The sequence below is a fragment of the Diadema antillarum genome, unplaced genomic scaffold, assembly GCF_040938485.1.
Source record: "Diadema antillarum isolate AM-2024a unplaced genomic scaffold, OU_Dant_1.0 scf00000116, whole genome shotgun sequence".
Classification (NCBI taxonomy): Eukaryota; Metazoa; Echinodermata; class Echinoidea; order Diadematoida; family Diadematidae; genus Diadema; species Diadema antillarum.
The window spans coordinates 1,352,474-1,377,506 of NW_027271005.1; the positions used below are offsets into that span (position 1 = coordinate 1,352,474).

At 37.8% G+C, this 25,033-nt stretch overlaps 1 protein-coding gene and 1 long non-coding RNA gene across 2 annotated transcripts in view; one reads left to right on the top strand and one right to left on the bottom strand.

The window, feature by feature from the left end:
• Positions 1–25,033, top strand: part of LOC139719923 (uncharacterized) — a 105,582-nt gene that overhangs the window by 14,444 nt on the left and 66,105 nt on the right. The window contains exon 3 of the mRNA XM_071631308.1: positions 14,714–14,790. Within this exon, the coding sequence (XP_071487409.1) occupies positions 14,714–14,790 (77 nt within the window). The remainder of the gene's footprint in view (positions 1–14,713; positions 14,791–25,033) is intronic.
• On the bottom strand, positions 1,656–4,882 carry LOC139719884 (uncharacterized). Its single transcript, XR_011710126.1, has 4 exons — positions 4,812–4,882; positions 2,894–3,037; positions 2,187–2,293; positions 1,656–1,769 (listed from the first exon to the last, which is right to left on the bottom strand). It is a non-coding gene; the product is annotated as an uncharacterized lncRNA (long non-coding RNA).

Genomic DNA, 25,033 nt, shown 5'->3' on the forward strand with positions numbered 1-25,033 from the left:
ACAACTTATGAAATATGAAAGAGCATCAAATTCTTAGAGTAATTTGAAGTTTGTTTGATTAAAGTTCTTGGTTTTGAAACGGCCGAGAAATCTTTTTAAAAAGTGACACAGAATGATAATAATTAGAAGTGGGTGCCACCTTTATTAGGACCTCTTTGTTTTTGTACATCTCAGCCTTTTCAAAACCAATTTTTAACAAATAAATTTGGAATTCCTCTTGGTATTGTTTACTCTTTAATATTTCGTAACAGGGTTCTCATTATTTTACAAAATCTCCATATCAGCCCCCATCTCAACCAAAAGTAGGCCATCCCTCATCCCTTCAATGCTGCCATCAAAATTGGAAGTAGATCTACATCAAATCATATTGTAAATGCTCTTTGCCAAGTAGTGTTGTGCACATTTTGATATCAGGTCTTGTTTTACTTCATCACTAAGGGAAAAAAAAGAAAAAAAAAGATTAGAAAAGAAGCATTTAATCTGGATTAGTAGAAATGTCTAATATATACACATGTCTTTTATATATTCAACTTCTATAATAGTTCTGAAAGCACATTGTGATTATATTTGAGAAGTTTAGATGGATGCATTCCACATGTAAGTTCAGGTTCTGATGACATCCTTCATACGGAATCTGGATGCGGACCGGATAGCCTGGCAGGGTTGTTTCTGGAGAGAGACGGAGAGAGAGAGAGAGAGAGAGAGAAAGAATGGTGTATCTGTCTTTACTTGATGAGGAAAGTGACATGGGCATTTTAATCTTTGGTGAAGACACAGTGACATATAGGCTAATAAAGACATACGGTTACTTGATTTCCTCTATATGTAGTGTTTCCTTGAAACTGTAAAGTATATTATTTTATACAGTAGATCCTAATTGTAGCAATTTAACCGTGAGTACACGATGAAATATAAAATGTAGGAAACTTTCATGATCCAAATATCCAATTCTTTCCATTAAGCTTTTTATTCCATTCAGAAGAATTTCAAGGTAGTGCTTGCCTGATACTGCAACTGGATACATTCAACACTTTCGTGCATATAATGTCCCTGTGACCTTTCACATCAATACCCTCATAACTAATCAAAGTCAAATTGCTTAGAGGTTATGGTAACTTTGCCATCCGAAGGTAAATATAATGTCATGGTAGCAATGCTCTACAGTCAATAAAAATCAGGGTTTCCCTGTAATTTACAATCAGCAGCAAAATCACAACAATAACTAAAATGCTACTTGTACAAGGCTCAGCAGGTAATCATCTCTTCTGTATAAAACCAAAGTTGAAGATGATCTGCTGAGTAAATGTTAAGTTATTGCAAGATGAGAATAGGACAGATGTGCGTGTGAATGATGACTGCAACAACACAAAAACTCCTGCAACCATCTTTGACAGAGGCTAAAAAAATAATAATAATCAGCGTTAATTCATGTAAATCTTCGTTGTTGGAGTGATTGACTACATGCATATGCAGTACTGCATTCATTTAGCAAAACATGCGTTAATTTTCTGCCCAATGAACGATCGACAGTCAAAAATTTGGTCAAGATGTCAAAGGCTTGACAAAATATTCCAACATATTTGGGGTTTACATTTTACATGTACATGTATTATTGCTTACCTCCCACATTTCCTTTTGAAATAGAGTGCAGGATGCACAGATTAGAGGTTGGTAGTCAGGACATCTCTCTCTTTCTTTTTTCTCTCTCTCTCTCTTGTCCGTAGTTGGCTGTGGTTTGCAGGGTCCATTTTGTCCACTTTGTGCTAATTCTGGTCGAAAATACAATTAACAAAAACTTAAATAAGTTATCATTTTTATGAGTGAAACAGGATAATCATACTGCAACATAAACAAACACATTCATCATGAATTAGAATTAATCATCACGATCTCATGAATCCCTTAGTATGAGATTTTGGATCTTCAGGTCACTGTCAACATTAATTTGTCTTACATGTAATACATTAATCATGTAATTGTTATTATCATCTTTGATGCTCTAAAGCCATATCTTACTGAAAATGAATTATGTAGGATGGAAGTCATCTTGACACCTGTAATTCCTGTACACAAATATTTGATTGTATCATGCTCTCATTTGTATGTGGATTAGGATATGATTTCCTTGCATAAATCGATTTGTATTCATGAGATGATATTCCTAATTTCAAATCGATGACACTTACTTCTGAGCTGGAAAGGGCATTCACATCGCAGTCAAGACATCTTTCTATCTCCCCCTCACTCTAGTGGATGTGATCTCAAACTCAGCATGTCCATTTGTTGGTGACACCTTGATAAAAATAAAGAACAATACATCACAGCATATCACCCTTACGTCATACTTAACGCAACATAATAACAATGGAAAGTTAATTGATCTGTGACTACAGACGTATTTTCATTTGTGCACACATTAAACACTTGTGCCAATTGACATGGTTGAGAAATATTTCATTACATATATCTTACTTGATTACATTTATGTTTGATTTTTATATGATCTCATCTTCAGTAGATAAAATACCGTTCTTTCATATGATCCTCTACAATAGAACATGCAATGAATTTACAAGAAAACAAGAATACACATCCGATCATAGATTTGCTCCCCTTATTATATAAATGGAGATACACGTGTATAAGATTATTCTCCTCTCTTTGTTTGCAAAGTATTTGTACACTGCATTGTAATGCAACTGTCAAAGCGAAAACATGCTTGTTACAATTTATTCAAATGGAATAGGAATATTTGATACTCAATGTATTTAGATTTGGCATTATTTTCAACTGGGCACTGAAGTGATACATTTGATAATCAAACACTTAGTAAGTTAGTATTTAAAAGATATTTCAAATTAGACCGCTATTTAAGACATTTACCGTTTCTTACCTTCTGGTTGTTCTGCAATTTGTTGCAGGTAGAAAGAGCTCAGTCTTTACAATTAGATTTTGGCAAGTCAGAATAGGCATATGTCTCTCTCTTTGGTGAAGTTTGAAGACAAGACTCAGTCTGTCCACTTGTTGGTACATCTAGCTGAAAACAGAAATCGACATGGCTCATTTAATTTTTTTTTCATCTTTAAAGCAGAGCATTATAAGCTAATAGTGAACAAAAAATAAAATCAATTTGAAATTTAATTGTTTTGAAAAGGCATCTTGACATTGACATAATTTTCTTTGTTTCCCATGCAAATCAATTATAACTAAAAATATATCTCTTTCATTAAGATGATATTTTTTTTTTTAGCTTTTTAAAAAGTTAAAAAAGAAGAAGATATTTAGGTTTCAGTGAGTCGGTATAAATGATCCATTAAAAATGTAATATTTACATTTTTTCAAATGAACCTTTATTCTTTGAGACATTAACATAAGAACTTGGTACTTATGAGTAAAGACATTTCTAAATAGTTTCTCTTTGACTAGATCTATTTGTAAACTAGAAGAGTACATGTAAATGATTCACAGATTAGGAGAGGTTGGCAGTCAGGACTGAACACACTCTCTCTCTCTCTCTCTTTCAGGCATATTCGAATGGCAAGATCACTTGGTTGTAGACTCGCTTTTATATAAAACACCTAGGCCTAAATCCTAGACTCTTTTTCTGAACCCACAGGTCTACAAATACCAGAAAGAGTGGAATCAACCTTAGACCTCTGCTCTAGAGACTAATATTAGCCTAGATAATTCACGTTAGAGCTAATGTTAGGATCTTCTAATGTTAGATCTAACATGAACTTTTTGATCAAAGTTAGCCTACATATATATTATAATTATTATGCATAGATTTTAGAACCTCTAGATGCCTAAACTTAGGTCTAGCTAGGCCTAGTAAGCTGGGTCTTTACAACAAAACTGCCTAGATATGAGTAGTAGATTACTAGAAACCTCTAACGTTAGGTAGAATCAGTGGCCCAGATCTTGACTAAGGTTAGACCTAGATCCTAATTCCAGACGCCAGCTATTTATGCTTCAGACCCCGGCCCTAGATTTTATATTGTAGGTCTAGTATATTACTATTAGACTCTAAACGTTGGTAGATCTACATCTACATCTTCTGTATAGTCTACAGCCCCTTGCCCTGGACCTGGCTCTAGCCCTACAAATAGAAATACATCTAACCAGCGCAGTAACGTTAGTAGTAGTGGACCTGTACTGTCCACGTTATACAACTGCAAATGTGCTAACGTTAGGTGTTAAGTTCATTGTGATTATACTACTAGTGTCATAGGGCCTAGCCCGATTGAATTGTTTTGGCATAATAACAGGCGTAGCCGTACATTCTAGCACTAACACTAACATTCGTCGTTAGAGTAACACTACCCCTACTAGCTAGAATGTCTAACACTAACGTTAGTATTAACAGTTAGAGAGAGTGTATTACCGTTAGATAGATTAGACCTAACAGTAGACGAGGATTCAGTCCAACTGCATGTGATGAGGCCATAAATTACAAACCTAGATCGAACTAACAAGACACCTAAATCTAGACGTAGACCTAATGTTTGTTAGGCCTCTTTTCGCACCGTGTCAAGACGTGCTTTACGGAATAATCGCTGTTCCACTAACAAACACCGCCGGCACGGTCGGGTGGCGGCCCGGGGGTTGGTAGGCATGCCCGCGCCCACGGGATCGGTGCGAAATACAGTAATTAAAGACATCGGCCTAACGTAGTACTAGCGCTTGAACCTTGATATTAACCAAGTCTCAGATCAAAGTTGTATATCTAACTAATAGATCAAAACAGATTTTTAAGTTCCGTTATGCAGTGCAATAAGGAACTATGTATTTATTTACTTAAAGTTACTTACATTCGAAGGAAATAGTCCCTTTTCCAGTCACCACGTTTCCAACTCAACGACCGAAACATGCAGCTCTCGCGCGAGAGATTTTACCTGTATGTAGCTAGATCGTAGGGGTAGTGCGTGTGGTAGACGTACGCACACGTATTAAGTATTCGCGCGCACACAAGCTGCGCGGGGCTACTGGAAAATGCTCGGAAAATGCATTTTCTGAGTTCCTGCAAGTTCAGAGTTTTGATTAAAAGTAAAGATTTCTTCAAGAAAACTAGAAATAATATTGACACATTCAATTAAAGAAGCACTTGTAGTTTTATAAAACATTAAAGTACTTTTGGAAGATCATCTAATTAGCTTGGAAAAGCAAACTTTGCAGAACGTTAAGTAATCTGTGAATATTATTTCGAGAAAACAACACCCAAACATTTGAGAGCCCCATATATGGCTGTACAAAATGATTTTTTAAAATGCTAAGGAAACACATTTAAATTGCAATTTCATTAAAAGGGACAATTGAAACTCATGATCTTTCAAATATCAATTGAATGCAAGCAAAAAATAAAAATCGTGATTTTTGACATGCTTCTGAATTTTGTGCTAAAAATGACATTTTTCGGCAAAAACGCGCGTGACATCCGGCCGTATGCTATTCCTTAGTATTTTTGCAAGACTTTCAGTATGAGAACGGAGCATTAACAAAAAATGCCGTCGAATCCTTATCTAGAGCCTTTTTTGAGGTTTGGCTGGTCTACTATTATGCGTTTACACTGAGAAAAGGCCGGGCTCGGCCACGGTTCGGCCACAGCCGAGACCACCTCCAGAGCGTGGCCAAATGCGCGACCAATTTTGGCCCCGCATTTGGCCTTTTGCGCGTTTACACTGAAATGAAGACGGGCTCGGTCGCGGCTCGGCCGCAGCCGAGCCTCGCACTGTAAACGGGGTCTAATATTACCCTTAACATACGTCAGTAACAAGTCAAATATGTGTACTTTATTCAAAAAGTAAAGTTTTGTGAAATTCTCTTTTTATTTTCCTTATATAGTTGTATGCATGTGACATCACACACTGTACTTTGCTATAGTCTTCTCATCCAGCAGTGACTGTGCAGATACAGTGTACTTTAAAAAGTCATAACTTTTGAAGGGATTGTCCAATTTTTCCCAAATTTTCACTGATGTGTTCTACTAATATTGTTGCATTCACTCAATCCACATGTATATGAAGGTGAACTTGTCCTTTAAAATATTTGAGCGATAATTTCTCAATGTACACTACATACAACTGTACACTTAAATGCATTTTTCTTGATTTGAGAGAATTACTATCTTGTGCGCATGTAGTTTTTAGATTTCTCAAAGTGCCGTCTTGATTTTATTCAGGCTAGTTGTCAGTGGTGATGATAAGATCAATGCAGGATGGAACGTGTAAAATGCTTTTGTGACGCTTTTGACAGAAACAGGTGAATTAATTAATTATTAAACGAGCGATGAATGTCCATGTGTAGAGTGAGGTACACATTTCCTCAACACATTGTAACTCTACCACTGCACACATTCTAGTGTACATGTTCAACTACACCAGTACATGAAACTGTGCATGTACACTCAGAAAACATTTGTTCCTTAATGCCCTTCATGAGGCAGGTGATCTGCTCTACCTGGAAAATATGGCAAATTCTTTTTAATATATGGAGAACTGTGCGTACAGTGTATTTGTATCTATAGGCTTCCATTGGTACACCTGTAGGTACTGTACGCAAGGGCGTACCGAGGGGGGGTGTTTTGGGTGTTCAAACACCCCCCTTTGCCAAAAGGGTGGTGTTTAAGGTGTTCAAACACCCCCCTTGGGCAAGAGGGAGGTGTTTGAGCTATTCAACACCCCTCTTCAGCAATGCTTAGATGTTGACAAATGAAACAAAAGCTGTCTTTACCGCTTTTATTTCCGTTTTGAATTCCGCATTTCCTTTCTTTTGCGTCCATTTTTTTCTCTCTCTCTTCCTTGTTTTAATGTTTGTGTGGATGATGATACATTATGGAGTTACAAAATATAATACGCACGAAAGAACTCGTGTACAGTACATGTTAATACTACGTTACTGCACCGCGCGCGAAGCTGACGCGCAAACAGAAAACCAAATCAAACAAGATAAAAACAAAACATGAATTCCATGTTTTGTAACGCTGAAATATACAAATTTTCGGCTCGCTCGCAGCGCCCGCTCGCCAAAATTTATCCAAAAAAAAAAGAAGAACAAAACGTAATGATGACGTGGAAATATAAAAATTTCGGGTCACTCACTCGTAGTAATTTAGAGTATTTTTCCAAGTCCTTAGTTTGTTGGCATAAATCGTTATCTATGAAGCCGTCACTATCCCATCTTGATTAGAATTGTAAGATTTAATAACCAAAAAATGACAAGAATTCCATTTTTGTAAGGTGAAATACAAAAATTGTCGGCTCGCTCACTGCGCTCGCTCGCCAAAATTTATCAAAATTTATCAGATTTTATATCACCCTCAAAAAAAAAAACCTTTTAAGTGCTCGAAAAAGCACATCAAGTGGACTTTTTTAAAGTCCCTACCGGGATGGGATTGGGGTTGAACACTGTTGGTATAAATCGTTATCTATAAGACCGTCACTATATCTTGATTAGAATTGTCATTCGAAGATTTAATAACCAAAAATGACAAGAATTCCATGTTTTGTAAGCTGAAATACAAAAATTTTCGGCTCGCTCGCTGCACTCGCTCGCCAAAATTCTTCAATATCTATTACATTTAAAACACCCTCAAAAAGACCCCTTCTATAAGTACTTGAAAAAGCACATCATGTGGACTTTTTTAAGTCCCTACCGGGATGGAGTTGGACACTGTTGGAACAAATCGTTATCTATAAGGCCGTCACTATGATTAGAATTGTAATTTGAAGATTTAATAACCAAAAATGACAAGAATTCCATGTTATGTATAAAGCTGAAATATAAAAATTTTCGGCTCGCTTGCTGCGCTCGCTCGCCAAAATATATCAAAATTTAGGGTTGCCTATTTATACATTTAAATCACCCTCAAAAGACCCCTCTTAAATTTATCAGATTTTATATCACCCTCAAAAAAAAGAAACCTTTTAAGTGCTCGAAAAAGCATATCAAGTGGACTTTCGCTCGCATTTAATCGTTATGCCATTCTCCTGATGTTACTGCCAGCAACTGCCAGCAGTTGCACCCGGTGCGCCCCCTCCCCTTAATTTCTAAAGCGAAAAAATATAGCTGCCAACGGCAGTTTGGGGACTTAATGTCAAAATTTTCAAGCTCGCTCGCTTCGCTCGCTCGCATTTAATCGTTATGCCATTCTCCTGATGTTACTGCCAGCAACTGCCAGCAGTTGCACCCGGTGCAACCCCCTTAATTTCCAAAGCAAATATATATATATACATATATTATTATACATAGCTACAAACGGCAGTTTGGGGACTGTAAAATGTCAAAATTTTCAAGCTCGCTGGTCATACCTCCCCCAATCATGAACATAAACCGACACCCTTGACGACCAGTGGCGGATCCAGGGGGCGCACCGGGCGCCCCCTCCCTCCAATGCGAAAAAAAATACATATACATGTAGCCACAAACGACAGTTTTTGGACGGTAAAATGTCAAAATTTTAAAGCTCGCTCGCTTCCCTCGCTCGCATTTAACCGTTATATTCCATTCTCCTGATGTTACTGCCAGTAATTGCCAGCAGATGCGCCCGGTGCGCCCCCCCCCCCCCCCGAATTTCCAAAGCGAAAAAATATAGCTACAAACGGCAGTTTGGGGACTGTAAAAATGTCAAAATTTTCAAGCTCGCTCGCTTCGCTCGCTCGCATTTAATCGTTATGCAATTCTCCTGATGTTGCTGTCAGTAATTGCCAGCAGTTGCGCCCGGTGCGCCCCCTCCCCTTAATTTCCAAAGCGAAAAAATATAGCTACAAACGGCAGTTTTGGGAATGTAAAATGTCAAAATTTTCAAGCTCGCTCGCTTTGCTCGCTCGCATTTTATCGTTATGCAATTCTCCTGATGTTGCTGTCAAATTGCCAGCAATTGCGCCCGGTGCGCCCCCTCCCCTTAATTTCTAAGGCGAAAAAATATAGCTACAAACGGCAGTTTTGGGACTGTAAAATGTCAAAATTTTCAAGCTCGTTCGCTTCGCTCGCTCGCATTTAATCGTTATGCAATTCTCCTGATGTTGCTGTCAGTAATTACCAGCAGTTGCGCCCGGTGCGCCCCCTCCCCTTAATTTCTAAAGCGAAAAAATATAGCTGCCAACGGCAGTTTGGGGACTTAATGTCAAAATTTTCAAGCTCGCTCGCTTCGCTCGCTCGCATTTAATCGTTATGCCATTCTCCTGATGTTACTGCCAGCAACTGCCAGCAGTTGCACCCGGTGCAACCCCCTTAATTTCCAAAGCAAATATATATATATATATATATATATACATATATTATTATACATAGCTACAAACGGCAGTTTTGGGACTGTAAAATATCAAAATTTTCAAGCTCGCTTGCTTCGCTCGGTCGCATTTAATCGTTATGCAATTCTCCTGATGTTGCTGTCAGTAATTGCCAGCAGTTGCGCCCGGTGCGCCCCTCCCATTAATTTCTAAAGCGAAAAAATATAGCTACAAACGGCAGTTTGAGGACTGTAAAATGTCAAAATTTTCAAGCTCGCTCGCTTCGTTCGCTCGCATTTAATCGTTATGCAATTCTCCTGATGTTGCTGTCAGCAATTGCCAGCAGTTGCGCCCGGTGCGCCCCCTCCCCTTAATTTCCAAAGCGAAAAAATATAGCTACAAAGGGCAGTTTTGGGACTGTAAAATGTCAAAATTTTTAAGCTCGCTCGCTTCGCTCGCTCGCATTTTATCGTTATGCAATTCTCCTGATGTTGCTGTCAGTAATTGCCAGCAGTTGCGCCCGGTGCTTCCCCTCCCCTTAATTTCTAAGGCGAAAAAATATAGCTACAAACGGCAGTTTTGGGACTGTAAAATGTCAAAATTTTCAAGCTCGCTCGCTTCGCTCGGTCGCATATGCAATTCTCCTGATGTTGCTGTCAGTAATACCAGCAGTTGCGCCCAGTGCGCCCCCTCCCCTTAATTTCTAAAGCAAAAAAATATAGCTGCCAACGGCAGTTTGGGGACTTAAAATGTCAAAATTTTCAAGCTCGCTCGCTTCGCTCGCTCGCATTTAATCGTTATGCCATTCTCCTGATGTTACTGCCAGCAACTGCCAGCAGTTGCACCCGGTGCAACCCCCTTAATTTCCAAAGCAAATATATATATATATATATATATATATATACATATATTATTATACATAGCTACAAACGGCAGTTTGGGGACTGAAAAATATCAAAATTTTCAAGCTCGCTCGCTCCGCTCGCTCGCATTTAATTGTACAATTATGCAATTCTGATGTTGCTTCCGGCCATGAGGTGCGCCCCCCCCCCCCAATGTCTTGACCCACGGTACGCCACTGAACACCCCCCTCTAAAAAATCCTGGGTACGCCTATGACTGTACGTGTACATTGTCAGAAAAACATGTCCATTTCTGGTTCTGCATCGCCATACAATGCATTTTATACAAAGTTCTGAATGGTCCAGGCCTATCCTATTTCTGTCATGTGACAGATATTATGTGTCAGAAATCACACTTTTAGATTAGATGTGCCCTGTCTTGCCCTATGTAGTGTATCATTTTTCTTTACCCACACCATTTCAAAACTATCCCCACATTCCTATACATGTATGGATATACAGTTGTAATATACAATGTAGGCCTAAATGTTGCTGTCTTCCAGCTTCCAAATTTCATTGAAATATCCCACTTCCTTGAGAGATTTGTGAGTATGAGAGACAAATTTGAATAACAAATTAGATATAAGTATCAGTTTTACCTTTCAATGGGCAATTTAGAGTATCCTGTTTCACATATTATGTGTTAATGTTGATTGTTTCCTGGTATATATTGCATGAAATTTCCTTATTGATGTATTTTTATTTGTCTTGGAATTGTGCTTTGATTCCATTTGAAGAGTTTGTTGGCAAAAACCGATAAGTCCATATTTCAATTGCCAAATGGAGATATTTGCGATTAGAGGTCAAGAAAAATAAAGAGAATAATCAGAAAATTTTTGCTTCTTTTGACCATAACTTCAAAAATGTACCTTTATACATAGTGACCAATATCATTTAAAGGTATTATTGTGTACTTTATGACAGAGACCGCATTTCAAAATCTGTAAAAATGGACAAAAGTTTGTCAGTTTTTGCAAACAAACTCTCCAAAATGCTTTATATATTTTTTCTTTTTCCTTTTTGTTTCCTTTGTCTTCTTCTATCTACGTAATCATGTTTTGAGCTGTACTTGATATAGTTACAAAACTTTTGTATATTTTTTCATGTAAAATGTTTTTTTTTAAAGGATTTTGCAATAATTGGACACGACCATGTACAGTGTGTATGTATAAATAGAGTTTATATGTACTTGTATTTGACAGGGTTCACAAGGAAAATTGATCCATGGGCTCTGAATGGTACTCACTGTTTAGTTTTAGATAAACTATAATGATGAATATTAAAGTAATTACCATTATCATTTGTATGCATAGTAGGTAATGGGGTTTCATAATGCTTGAGTGGTTGCTGTTAGCAATACTGCCAATAGCTATTGCTGTGATAGAGATGGGTTGAATAACACCCATGCCAAGGTGCACAGTTGTCAGGCCCACTGTAAAAGTGGGCATATTTCGTATGGTTTTGTTTTTGTTATTTTTTATTTTTTATTTATCTATAATTTTTCTTTTTTGCTTAAAATACCGTAAGTGTGAATGCAACCTACAAGTACATACACTTGTACACTGTAGTGCCTACATGTGATGTGCATGGTGAACTCATTTCCTTGAGACTTCTGTGATATGATGTTCACTTGAAACTGAAAGTCTCCATATTCCAATGTATAAGCTTATGAGGAAATAAGAAAATAAAATTGTTTCAAGGTTTATCCTGTCTTATGTGCACAAGTTCATGTACAGTTGTATACTCTGGTGTTGTGATAACATTTCACTCCAGATAGAGCCCCACACTCATGATGCAAGTTCCAAAGAAGCTTTGGGATTTGTTGCCATGGCGACTCAGTCTGAACAGCAGGGCCGATATGTGTTCAGGCCGGGTCGTATGACCATACACGTATGAATGGAATGCCAATCATTTAATGACAGCTGTTTGTGCAGTAATATGCTGATGGGGCAAACTTGCCTTTGATGACAGCAGCATATCTGCAGTATCCCTCTCGTGGGATAAGATGACTTTGTCTCAATACAGACAGATGTCTTAATCCCATGGCCATACAAGAAAGCTTGGTATGATGGCAGTGTCTCCTGGCAGAATTGATGCCAAGCAATGTGTAAGATACTGTATACGCCAATATTTTCACATACAGATATTTTTGCGAATCGCGGTATCAGTGGCATTTTCGCGTGTTGTTAAATTCGCGATTGATACTAGTAACGTTAGTAGTAGGGTCTACTGCCAAGCCCGAGAAACACGTTCAAACACTTGCCAACGTACTCGTAACGTTTTTCCATTTGCATTGTGACTTCCCAAACATGACAATAGAAAAGACACAGAAGAAGATTTATAAAATGAAACAATTACGGGAACTTGCAGTGAAACACTCACACATGGCATTCAAGTACCTGTACCAAATGTTGCAACAAATATAGATGTAGATGACAAATTTTCAGAGCTGCGCTAGCGCTAGCGAAAGTTTTACATGCATCCCTTGGCCTCACCCAACCACGTCGAGCCAGTGTTCGTTCGCATAGGCAAACGTAGCACATAACTGCGACCAGCAGCCCCGTTTGCATAGCGTATAATGGGGCAGCGGACTGTAGCATTCAGGATCATGACAAGGGAATATCACGGACAAATATCAACTTAAAATCGAAAATTTGTTTTATTTGAAGACTTACTTGTAAAGATGAAGTATTGAAAAGAGGGTTCGTGCAACTTTTGATCCTGCCACTAGTCCCTTTCTGTTCGAATTGATGACTTAATGTGACTCGGTCTAGAGGAACTTGGGAGAGCTACACTGAATTGACGGCCAGCGCATACTCACACAAATCTGTAATTTGTGCGCATGTGATGTGGGCACATGCGCTGGCCGTCAATTCAGCGTGGCTCTCAAGCTCTCCCAGATTCCTCTCGACCGAGTCACATTAATTCATCAATTTGAACGGAAAAGGACTATTGGCAGAACCAAACGTTGCACGAACCATGTTGTCAATACTTTAACTTTACTGGTAAGTATTCACATTGAAGAAATTGTTTGATATCAAGTTGGTACATTGTCCACGATTCTACCCTGTCGTGATCCTAAATGCTACAGTCCGCAGCCCCGTAGTGTACGTACTAGTAGGAGTGTGTGTACGTACTACTGGCCGGTGTAACAGCCGCGTTGGTCTGGCTAGCGTTGGATGCATTTTGTCATCGATTTGTACCTGGTACATAAGGTATGACGGGGTAATATTTTCGCGTGTTTTTAATTTCGCGATCAGCCCGAAGCTCGCAAAATTCGCGAAAATAGAACCCTCGCGAAAATAACCGCGTACCTGGTATACACTATGTGAATGTATAAATTATGTACTGGTATTAAATGCACATATTTAGGCTCTTCTTTAAAGAACCACTGACCATAAGCAGTATATTATGTAGCACTTGTGTCATGTACATGTGCATTGTACCTGTTTGCTTTGTTTGTTTGTTTTTTTCATCGCTAAATTCGGGATGTACAGCTTATCTGGCATTGCAGCCTAAACACCAGTGAATACTGATACTGTTGATGTTGCCTTGAACATTGTATAGTGTATAGGCCTTCTAGGTGGTTGACTGCTGGGCCTGTTTGACAGTGTACATAGTAACTTGTAAGGGTAAAAGGGGATAGTTAGTAACTGATCAGTGGGAATGCTGGGGGATGATTGTTCCAATCCTTGTTGGATTCATTTAAGAGTACATTATCTATTATTGAGTGAAAATTATTTGCTTCAGAATGGTCTCATATTCAAGAAATGCCTGTACAGTGACGGGGCGATCGTTAACGGGGTGTTAACTAACACCCCGACATTGTACAGGCATGCTAACATGGAAACATTGAACTGCACATTACTTAAATATGAGACCATTCTGAAGCAAATAATTTTCACACATAATGTACTCTTAAATGAATCCCACAAGGATTAGAACAATCATCCCCCAGCATTCCCACTGATTCCCACTGATCGGTTACTTGCCATGATCCCCTTTAAAGGGGACCTCCGGATGATTTTCAGACTTTTACATTCGAACAACTATAGATTAGTCAAACTGAGTACAGAGTTTCAGAATTTATAGTGATTGGGATAAGTAATGAGAATGTTTTCAAAATTTATAATGAATTACAATGAACAAGGATGATGACATGACAGCCTCACCATAAGAATGCATGAGTTCAGGTTCAAGGAAGCAGAACAAAAGAAGAGGATATGCATGGATTTTTCACAAGTGAACTTGTTGAGCAAGCGGTATTGCAGTGGAATGACACTGCTACATTTCTGAAATATATGAGGCTCTGATGTCATCATCACTGTTCAGTGTAATTTGTTTAAGATTTTCAATTTATTGGTTTCTCTGCTCAAGGACCACAATAAATTCCACGGATCTATACATGGAGCTGTTGATTTATGTACTACATAATGTGAAATTATGAAAATCGTCCGGAATGCCCCTTTAACAGTACTAACAGTGGCATTGTATTTTTGTGTTTGATTAAATGACTATGTCAATTTCTTTTTGTACTGTCATTATCATCATTGCTTCTCTATTTTCTGTTTCTCACTGCTCTCAGTCGACCACTCCAGATATATCCTGAGTACGTGTGATGGGCAGGAAGGTTCAGACTACATCAATGCAAATTACCTCAAGGTAAAGTTTGCCAAAAGGCTACTTACACGTGTAATTTGTGTTCAAAATGTTTGGGCAGTGCATTGTTTGTAAATGTGCAAATGTACCGTAAAGTTCCGTGTATAAGACGCACTATTTTTTCGTCGGAAAACATTGAAAATCGGGGGTGCGTCGTATACACGGGTACAGTCGAATCACGGAAAAAAAAATCTGTCATGTACACCCAATTTTATAAGGCCAACTTGGGACCATGTATGCCCATCGACGTTTGGAAGGTAAGCAATCACTTAAACTTACGGATAAATGGGCGATCTTTGAATCTGGACGCACACAAAAGCTGCAAATACGAGATAAACTTACGATCGGCCTTGTGCAGTAACGATGTATCAATCTGGCCATAGACAACTGCTGTATGCTACCGATGTCAGTCTACCAAGCTACCAACAGCCAACCTAGTAGCTGGAATATGCGATGTACAGGTATTATTACTAAATTACTGATACCGTAAAACTTATCAATGTACTAGTATCAATATGGCCATAGACAAAAGCTGTAAAATACGGAGTAGGATCGACACTATGTCACCTTAAATATGAACGATGTGTGAACCATGCGTTTGCTCTTCATTTCACGATGCCAGCTAGGATAGCATAGCTACACTGTAGCTAGCTAGCTAGCTAGCTAGCAAGCCTTTGGCAAAGGCAGCAGCTGCAGCAGAGAGGCTTTTGCAATGGACACGCGTGCACACAGCGAGCGGATCATAGCGCGCTTGCCCGTTGCGCGCTGTGCATGCAAGTCCATTGCTCTCTGTGTGCGTGTGCTGAAATTATAGCGAGCTGCCTTTTGCAAAAGGCTAGCACTGTGCATACAAGCATGGTACACACATGTTACTGGCAATCCCTCCGGGCAAAACAACAGTGAGTGTAATTAACGTACGCACCGTACGTCTCGCCGTATGATCCCTCTGCTACACTTGTTGATGTTTTTCTTATTTTTCGTAATGAACCTTCCAGTCTGACATGCGTCAATATGCAAGACACGTACCCTCTGCTATGTATGACAGCAAAGATCGTACTGTACACTCATGAGTACGATATGCATGACACATGTACCATGATTGAAAGGCGAAACAATAGCAAGTGAGTACCGAGACAAGTCTCGCATTTTGCGTCTTCCATATTTTGCCGATGTCCGATGAATACCGTTAAAAGAAAGTATAATAGGAAACGAAAAATAGAGCAAATACATGCTGCATTCTAGGGAAATTTTGAGCTGAAATAATATGTATGACACACGCAATATTTGCGTGGATTTTTTTTTTTTTATATTTTAGGTCCGAAAGTAGGGGTGTGTCTTATACACGGGTGCGTCTTATACACGGAACTTTACGGTAATGTCTCTTTAACCCATTAGTAACCGAGCATCCGAAACCGCCTGTCTTAATATTTCCCCAAATGCCTCAAACTGCCAGTACACTTTTTTTTAATGTAGTTTTATTCTTTACCATTTTTATTGTTTTCCCATTGTAGTTTTCATATAGAATACAGAATAATTACAAATTTGTACTCCATTTTAAAGAGGTCAAAGGTCAACAAAAGTATGTCAGTTAACTGTATTTCTGTGACACACAAGTCTCTTGATTAAACCTTAATAGCCTTTCAAATGAACATATGGTTTGTAACGTAAACAAAAATAATAGAGCAATTTTGCATTTGAAGGATGTCCAAATTCTATGAGAGTATTATTGCTGTACCTTTGAGGGAACAATAGGCAATTATGTATGGAATCTTCAGTTGCTAAAGAACCCCATTGGAAATTGTGGTTTCACAAAACTGGGGCTGCATTATGCTGCATTTATACCATGTTCCCACAACCACAGCATGCAGCCACGTTTCAGGCCACCATGGACAAAGCGGGATGGACGTGAAACAATGCGATGAGATAGTATAGGAAAATGTGACAGGCTGTGATTGCCATGGATGCGGTGCCAGATTTGTAAACTGTCAAAAATTTTACCACAGCAGTCCTGGTGCTAATGAGGAATCTTGTATTTCAGGATAAAACGGGGTGAACACAGTGAATCTCGACAGCGGGCAATAGGCTGTAACAAAACTTGGAGGCAGTCTGTAGTGGGACATGACGGAAAATAATGATAGCATAGCCTGACCAGACGCCGTGAGAACAGCGTCTGATATCTGTACTAGTAGTTCACCAGGGCGAGGACTGGACAGAAAAAGACTAGAACGCAAAGCCTGGGGAAAACAGGAGAAAACTGGAGAATGTCTCATCTACCCACGGCGATCTACGTTTAGGGCGAATGGGGCTGCCATGGCTGCTGGGAACATGGTGTAAACGCAGCTTTAGATTAATGCACAAGTTTACCATCTCCATGTATATGTGCTTACCATTAAAGGACTTGCCTGTCATAGCAGCAAGTTTAAAATGTATACAAACAGTATTCCAAGTTTTGAGACACAGCAAGCCTTTAGGAATAGTTGAAAAGTACCTCACTCATTGCAATAATTTGAAAGGAGAACTCTCCATAAAATGTGTATCCATACAGTACTCATTCCTAGTCCACTTGTTGTGATTGTTAATTTAGGGAGCGTAAATTCTTATGTAGGGTTACTAGGAAGTGATGGATCAACCTTCTTGTGAGGTTAAATCTATACAGACCATCTGAAGACCATGTTCATTTACATTTACTACTACATGTAGTAATACCAATATGAATGAGCAACTTTGCAAGTGGACCTTATGATTTAAAAAGTAATGAGGTTAATTGCACATTTACCAAGCAAGATATCAATGCTGATGACTTTTAACATGCTACAATGGCTACATTTGTAGGTACAGACCGCAGGGCTGCCAACTCTCACTCATTGAGAGTGAGACTCACTCATTTTGGTCCTTTCTCACTCTAAAACTTTATTTCACTTGCATGCATTTCTTTTTATCTCACTCATTTTGACTCCTAAATTATAGCATTGGCCTATGGGAGTCTCGCTCTCAACTAGTTTCCAATGTTGGCAGCCCTGAGACCGTTGTCTTCTCTGATATGAGCTGATATACTACAGCAAAGTCTTCCAACAGTTTACCAAATTCTTGTCAAATATTATGATTATGCGGAACTTTACCTCCCTTTGTAACGTATACATGGCACATCGTATCAGCCAAGCAGATAGCAGTGTTTATTCTGGAGACAATTCAGCTGGGTCGCGGCTGACCTTGCACTGCATTTTCCATTGTGCAAGAAGTTTGTAGTTCAGTCATTTTGTCATGCCCCGATTACAGGATCTTCACTCGTTGATGATTGCTGCAATTGTAGCTATTCATAGCCAAGATTAGTCATAACATGCTTGGGTGACAATCTGTGCTGAAATTTGCCAAAAATTCAATGTGCGTGAGCCCTCCACGAAACAAAAACAGAGGCGGTCTGAAAAGGATCCAGATTAGGAAATTGTCACTTATAATGAAAAAAGTGTCTAGGGAAGAAAAACTACCCACACAGTGATAACATCAAGGTGTAATGTTCATATCCTCAAGTTAACTGTTTACCCCTTTTTCTCCTGTGAGTGTAAGAAGAAGAAGAAGAAGAAGGCGAAGGCAAAGTCGAGAAACATCCTCCGGTTGATGCATCCTTGTTTTCTTATTACTTCCTTCAATAGACCTCATTACAGGACTCAAATTATACTGAGACAATAAATGGTCATGATGTCTCAACAATGGGGCACGTAGCCCCTTCAAAATTCAATGGGTTTTAAGGCCGCTGTACTGGTCATTACCCTTTTTTGGTGGTAAAAGTAACAGCTTAACCAGAAAATCCAATAAGAGTTAAGACAAAAATAGAAACTTTCTCCTCCTTTTCATAGATCTACTCTGTCACATACATACCCATATATTTTACTTCCAGAATGTGGTCCAAAATATCACATTTCCCATGGTACACTTGTACATGTATTTCAAGATATTACGCATGTAATACACCCTGTACAGTGTCAAATCAGTGCCAAATCCAATTCAGTTCAATTTGTTCTGGTTTATTCATGCACAAACTGCCATGGCAGCCAAATGACTGATTTGTGGAGTAACATACATGTACAGCTGTATGTACATGTGTAATAAAATATGAATTATTATTGTTACATTGAAACTGTGAAAAAATGATAAATTTAGTTCATGAAATGAAAAATACTTACCAAATGGCGACAATCAACAATCATTTTACAAATCGATTATCAAATCATCAGTAAAAAGTAGGGGAAAAATGTGGTAGACCAATTTTGGCCTTGGTGCTCTCCTAACTCGTCCTGGTTCCTCCTCAAAAAAAAAAAAAAAAAAAAAAAAATCGAGAGTCAAGGCCAAAGTGGCCATGACCCAAATCAAATGGAATTTGAGGCCTGTTGTAAGAATAAAGCAGAACAAGCATGAGAATTTTATAGAAAAGAATGGTTTAGCATAGAGTTGCAAAGTTGTGTAGTGAATACACTGAAAGAGCAGAGCATTGGATTTTTTTCTCATCAGTATTATGGCTCTTTCATGGATTGGAATAATGACAACATTTAATGCTTGCAACAGACAATATAATCCATTCCTTTTATCAATTTATATCTTGTGTCAACATTGGCACAATCACTGAACAGTGAGATGATCATCAAATAAAAGCTCAGCAGGCCATATTATATACTCTATGTGCACGAATTGGCCCACGTACTGCAAACAAGTTTCATATTGTAATGTATGATATGGAAACTGCTTGACATGGGAGCTTCGTTCTATGAAGGACTTTGCCTTTACTACTGTTAGTGTTAAACAATATAATTGCACTTTTAAATCATATAGTATTCAACAGCTGTGTGTTATGCTTGTACACCTCATGTGAAAGCTTGTTGCTCAGTTGATACATACAGAAACTCCCATTTACAGATGTACTTTGATATAGAACAGGTCATGAAAATCCTGTAGTCTTATTAGTCAAAGGCCGCCCATCAATTTTTACTGGCAGCACAGTGGATATAAATAATCATTGTGATCACTGGAGAAAAGCACTGTACAGTGTCTATATATATTTGATTTGATGTCAGGCCAAAAGGAAATGCATCCAGTAAATTCGCCAAGCATCAGTAATTGTAGGAAATATGATTAAAATGACAGATTCTGGCAAAAATTTGTCCACTGTCCTATAAAACAAATACACATACGTCTTTTCGTTCATCAGAAGGAATAGTGTGTGTGCGGTTACTATGGAATATACTGTACGTGTAGTCTAAACCCAATTGGCTGCATCTCACGGGTTAAACAATTCCCTAGTTTCCTTATGCATGCTATTTGTTCTGATGCCTTCAGAGCTGTACATTATTTGTGTTATAAAGTTTGCATTGTCATTAACTTCACAATGAAACAGACTCCCTAGCAGCAATGAATATTTTCCCCCATTGTTGAGTGTGACTGTCAGTAATCATGTGTTCGTGCTGGGGCTCGTTTTACAGTTCCACACATGCGCACCCACCCACATGTGTAATGAAACACATGCACGGTAATCACATTCCAATATTTCAGGTTTGTTTCAAAAGGTACGTTATACTTTTTTTTTCTAAAACAGCACTTAATTTGCAAATTATTAAAAAAAATGAAAATAAAGCAGCTTGATTGTTTTAATGTTGGTATTTGTTGTAAAAGTTTACAGTGTATCTGCATTTTGATAATCATATTAAGTGTGTTTTGATATCTTTTTGAAGTTTCATTTGAATGCACATCATTTTTAATACATATATGGTCGAATGATTAGCCAATGTGTTTTCTAGCAAAATGTTGAAACTGTGTTGTTGTTTTTTTCTTGGAATGAGTAAAATTTGTGAGAATTGTTGTCAGAATACATTTTGCTTGGCTACATTGTAGGAGGATATCTGTTGTTTGAGTGTAGTTGAAAAAAAAGAAGAAAAGATTGAAGAAAGAGCTCAGATTGCTGTTGATAAAAAAAACAGAAGGAAAAAAATGTCAGTGTGGTTTGGGCTCTTTTAAAGGCAGTCACAGGTGGTTACCTAAGAAATGGGAAGCTATAACCACCCCTGGAAATGATCGTGTGAAGTCAGAGAAGTTGTAAAGTGGTCGTGGTCTTGGGGCTCCCTGGTTTCAGCTCTCCTTGTTGGGCCAAGACTGCGTGAGGAGCGCTACGTCTTCCAGTCCCTGACGTCAATCGGGGGACGACTTGCATACATATCCTGCTGCCATGGCAAAGCTGTGCTAATTTTAACCCACTTTGAGCCTGATTTAGAATGCAAGGATTAGCTCCCCGAAATGACATGCACAATAGCAACCAGAAAAAAAAAGTTTCACCTACATGTTCATTGAAATGTTAATAACAAACTACCAAAGACTTGAATAAAAACTGTATTTTTTTGACACCCCAATACTTCCCTCCCCCTCTATGAGGTCACTGCAGGCAAGTCAGCACCACGAGCTCATGTTATAAATGAGTGTTTCCCTTCAAGCTTTTCTTGAAGCCAACCATAATACAAGCATGATTTACAATACATATTCTGCTGTATATGAGGTAAAACAAGACTATGTGTTGTTCTTTGGTTGTGATTTTTTTTTCTTCTTACATTTTAATCCCCTTTGCTGTTAATTTCATCATTCATTGCTGGATTCTTCAAACACAGGCATTACATATCTTTGGAAAGGTTGTACAGATTTGCGTACACTATTAAAGGGTGTGTACAGTTCTGGTCGAGGTGAGGATTTAGCTTTTAACGTTTTGCGAGATATTCAGAAACCACTCTATGAGATGTCAAAGAGCATCCAATTCTAAGGGGTATCAAAAGTTTATTTGATGAAAATCGGTTTTGAAATGGCTGAGATATCCAAAAACAAGGTGAAACAAAGAGATCCTAATAAAAGGCGTGACCTGTCGCCTTTTATTATAATCTTTTTTTTTTATGTCAGCCATTTGTAAACCAATTTTCATCAAATAAGCGTTGAATCCTTGTTAAAGTTACATGCTCTTTCATATTTCATATTAAGAGGTTTCTCATTATCTCACTCAGGAAAGTTCAAAACATGAGTCCCCACCTCAACCAGTACTGCACCGTCCCTTTAAAAATATGCATATTTGTGACAGTGCACCTCAAAACGAACATAAAGTCGCACACACTGATTTTGCGTGAGGACTGAAAATGAGTGAAATGGGTCAACCTAGCCGAACTTGACTTTTTCATATTTTTTGAAAGAGCGGGTCTTCTTTTACATTATGCTAAAATTTGGTATCATAAAACGGGCAGGAAAGTGTGTTTTTTTAGCAGTTTATCTCGAACATTTTTGGTAGAATAGTGTGATTAGGTGTGTCTTTAGAATCCATTTTTCATTTCTGAAAAACCTTGTCCACACTCTTCACTTTCAACTCTAATAACTTTGGAAAGGATAGTGCTACTGCTTTGAAAGTTGTCATTAATTATGGACAGAATGTGTTAATGAGGCATGCCTAATTTCAGTTTAATCTGATAATCCCTTCATTGTTGTTACTCTGGTGGTTTACTTCCTGTTTTTTGTCCCATTCATCGCACAGCCAGCACGGTTTGGTAAAGATTAAGCGCTTGAATAGACACTGTACTTCAGAGCCTCTTTTCTCAGTTCACACTTTTCCTGAGTTTGTGATTTCTTTCCAAAATTTAGATATGTTAGGAGAGTCCAATTGAATTGAGTTATACATCATTTTAAAGCTTAAAGTCTGCTCTTTCAGAATATGGACTTAACTAAAAATTCATGTCTGGCGACTTTTTGTTTGTTTTGAGGTGCAGGGTCACATTTATAATGCTCTGATAAAAGTAAAAAAGACCATCAAGCAAAAGTATAATATGTATGAGCAAAACTTATTAAAGCTTTATAGTTCTACATGTAGATAGGGAATGATGAATGATGATGGGAAATGAAGCCGTATGATTGCATTACATAATAAAGACTGTGTGCGAAGACTTTATTGTATCAATAGCTACTATTGTTTTTGTTGGTTTTTTTTTTATCAAGGTAAAATTTCAGCCAACGAAAAAGTTATTTTTGACAAAGCAGTTAAACAAAAAGATCTGATAAATGAGTATTTCAAGCAAATCAGATAAACTGTTAAGAATGATATGACAAGTTGATTGTCAATCAGCGACACAGGGGTTCCAGTAGTCACAGTCACTTGTGAATAAGAGCCATGTATGGTCATGTGATTTATCATACTGTTGACATTGTGCTCCTCTGTTTAAGTTCATTCTGCAGTTCAGAGCAATTTCTTATTTTTACAATGTGCTTTGTTCATAATTTAAAGTCTTGACTTATAGAATAATAATATTGATATCAATAATGATGATGATGATGATGATAATAATGATAATGATAATAATAATAATAATAATAATAATAATAATAATAATAATAATAATAATAATATTAATAATAATAATAATGATAATATTATTATTAATAATAATAATAATAGTCTATTATAGTGTAGAACATTTCTTTCCCCACATTTTCTGAAAGGGATGAAGTCCAGGCCTGTTTGTAACTTCAGTTAAAAAGGAAAAATAACTTGTTTTTTGATAAAAGCATTACACAGGTACATTGTATGGCAAACTTCTCATGGCATTTATATTAATGTAGTGTAGATGTGTGCTCATTGTTAAAGTGTTAGTGTTGTAATGTACTGCTGTGATGAACTACTGTACTATGTAATTACCACTAACATGCATTTGAAGGAAAATATACTGGTCTGGACATCCTTTGCAATATAGATATTATTAATCTTCTATATGATATGCACAGAATGTTTGGCTCATTCATTATACAAGTGAGCCATGTGTTGTAAAAACTGTGTGTGTTTGTACATGTAGTTATAGTACAATCTGAGAATTCAAGGTTGGAAAGAGAGCGTGTGATAGTGACAAAGCAATCTGTCTGAAAGCTCATTCAGATCGCAACCCTCGCCATACATACAGGACAGGCTGTGGAGTCATTCCAAGAGACGGGTCATTTCAAGAGAAACGCCATTCTAAGAGAAAGGTCGTTGTCCAATGTTTGGCTAGTCTCGTGTGAATGTCACCGCCGCTGTGACATCATCAGCAAGAATGCTCAAGCACTTCCTCAATGAGCCATCATGGGAGCTCTGCTGCACAGTATGTCATACACATAGTACAAATTATGTACATGTACAATAAAGCAAATGTATCATTTCCCCGACGACATCCACCAGAGTACTTGTTTCAGCATCCTGTGCTAATTACGCTGGTGCGGTCCACGTCCATGAAACAATTCAAGTCCATTTCAGCACTGTCAGTCATATTGTCACAGGCTGAAATTTACTGTATTGTGGTTATTAGCATGTTGTGGTTTCTTGTCTTTGAATGAATATAAGCAATTTGCAGGATTAGCTTTTAAAAAGAAAGACCTACCGGTATCTGTAATGATTCTTTTTTTTTTCCATGGGTGCATTTCAGTTCAGAACAGAGCTGTATGATAACATGGTTTTGTATCAGAAGAAACAGACTACAATTGTAAGCATTTCATTAAGGTTTTGTGAAAATTTTTGTCACTGTCGAATTGCTTGCAAGATGAACTATAAAATATGTGTGTTGTAGATCTCTGTCAGTTTATCAGTCATATCCTTAGCGTTACCGGTATTATTTCCTTTTGTAGATTATAGACATGATTTTCATGTATCAACATTTTGGCTCATTTACACAAATTGTGCACATGAAACTTTATGTTTTACAAGGCATACAAGATAAAAATTGTGCCAGAAATGGCAGATGTAAATAATAAAAAGCAAACTAATGTTGCATTCTTGACTTGAAAGTGACAGAAATTTCATACACACAAAATTTTGTAGATGGCACATGACACTGCATACTTATATACTGTATATGCAATACAGTTGTAGTATACAAGTCATGTGCATCACCAGGTAATCCTATACATGTACGACCGTACAGCTATATGCAGTCACACATAATATACATATATGTCTGAAAAGTGCATCATATGTTTATATCGGAAATACATAATGGGTTTTAAAGTAAAGTTCTACTTCTCTGAATGTGTTTTGGAAGTTAAAATATTGAGACAACAAAATGCTCTGACAGAATTGATCAAAATTTTGATTCAAAACACCATTCTCCAGACCACAGCTGACAAATGTGCTTTTGAGCGCACCCCTGTTGAGTCACCCCTGAATATCTATGCTCCAAAGGTTTGAAAGTACTTGTTGTGGAACATCTATTGTGAA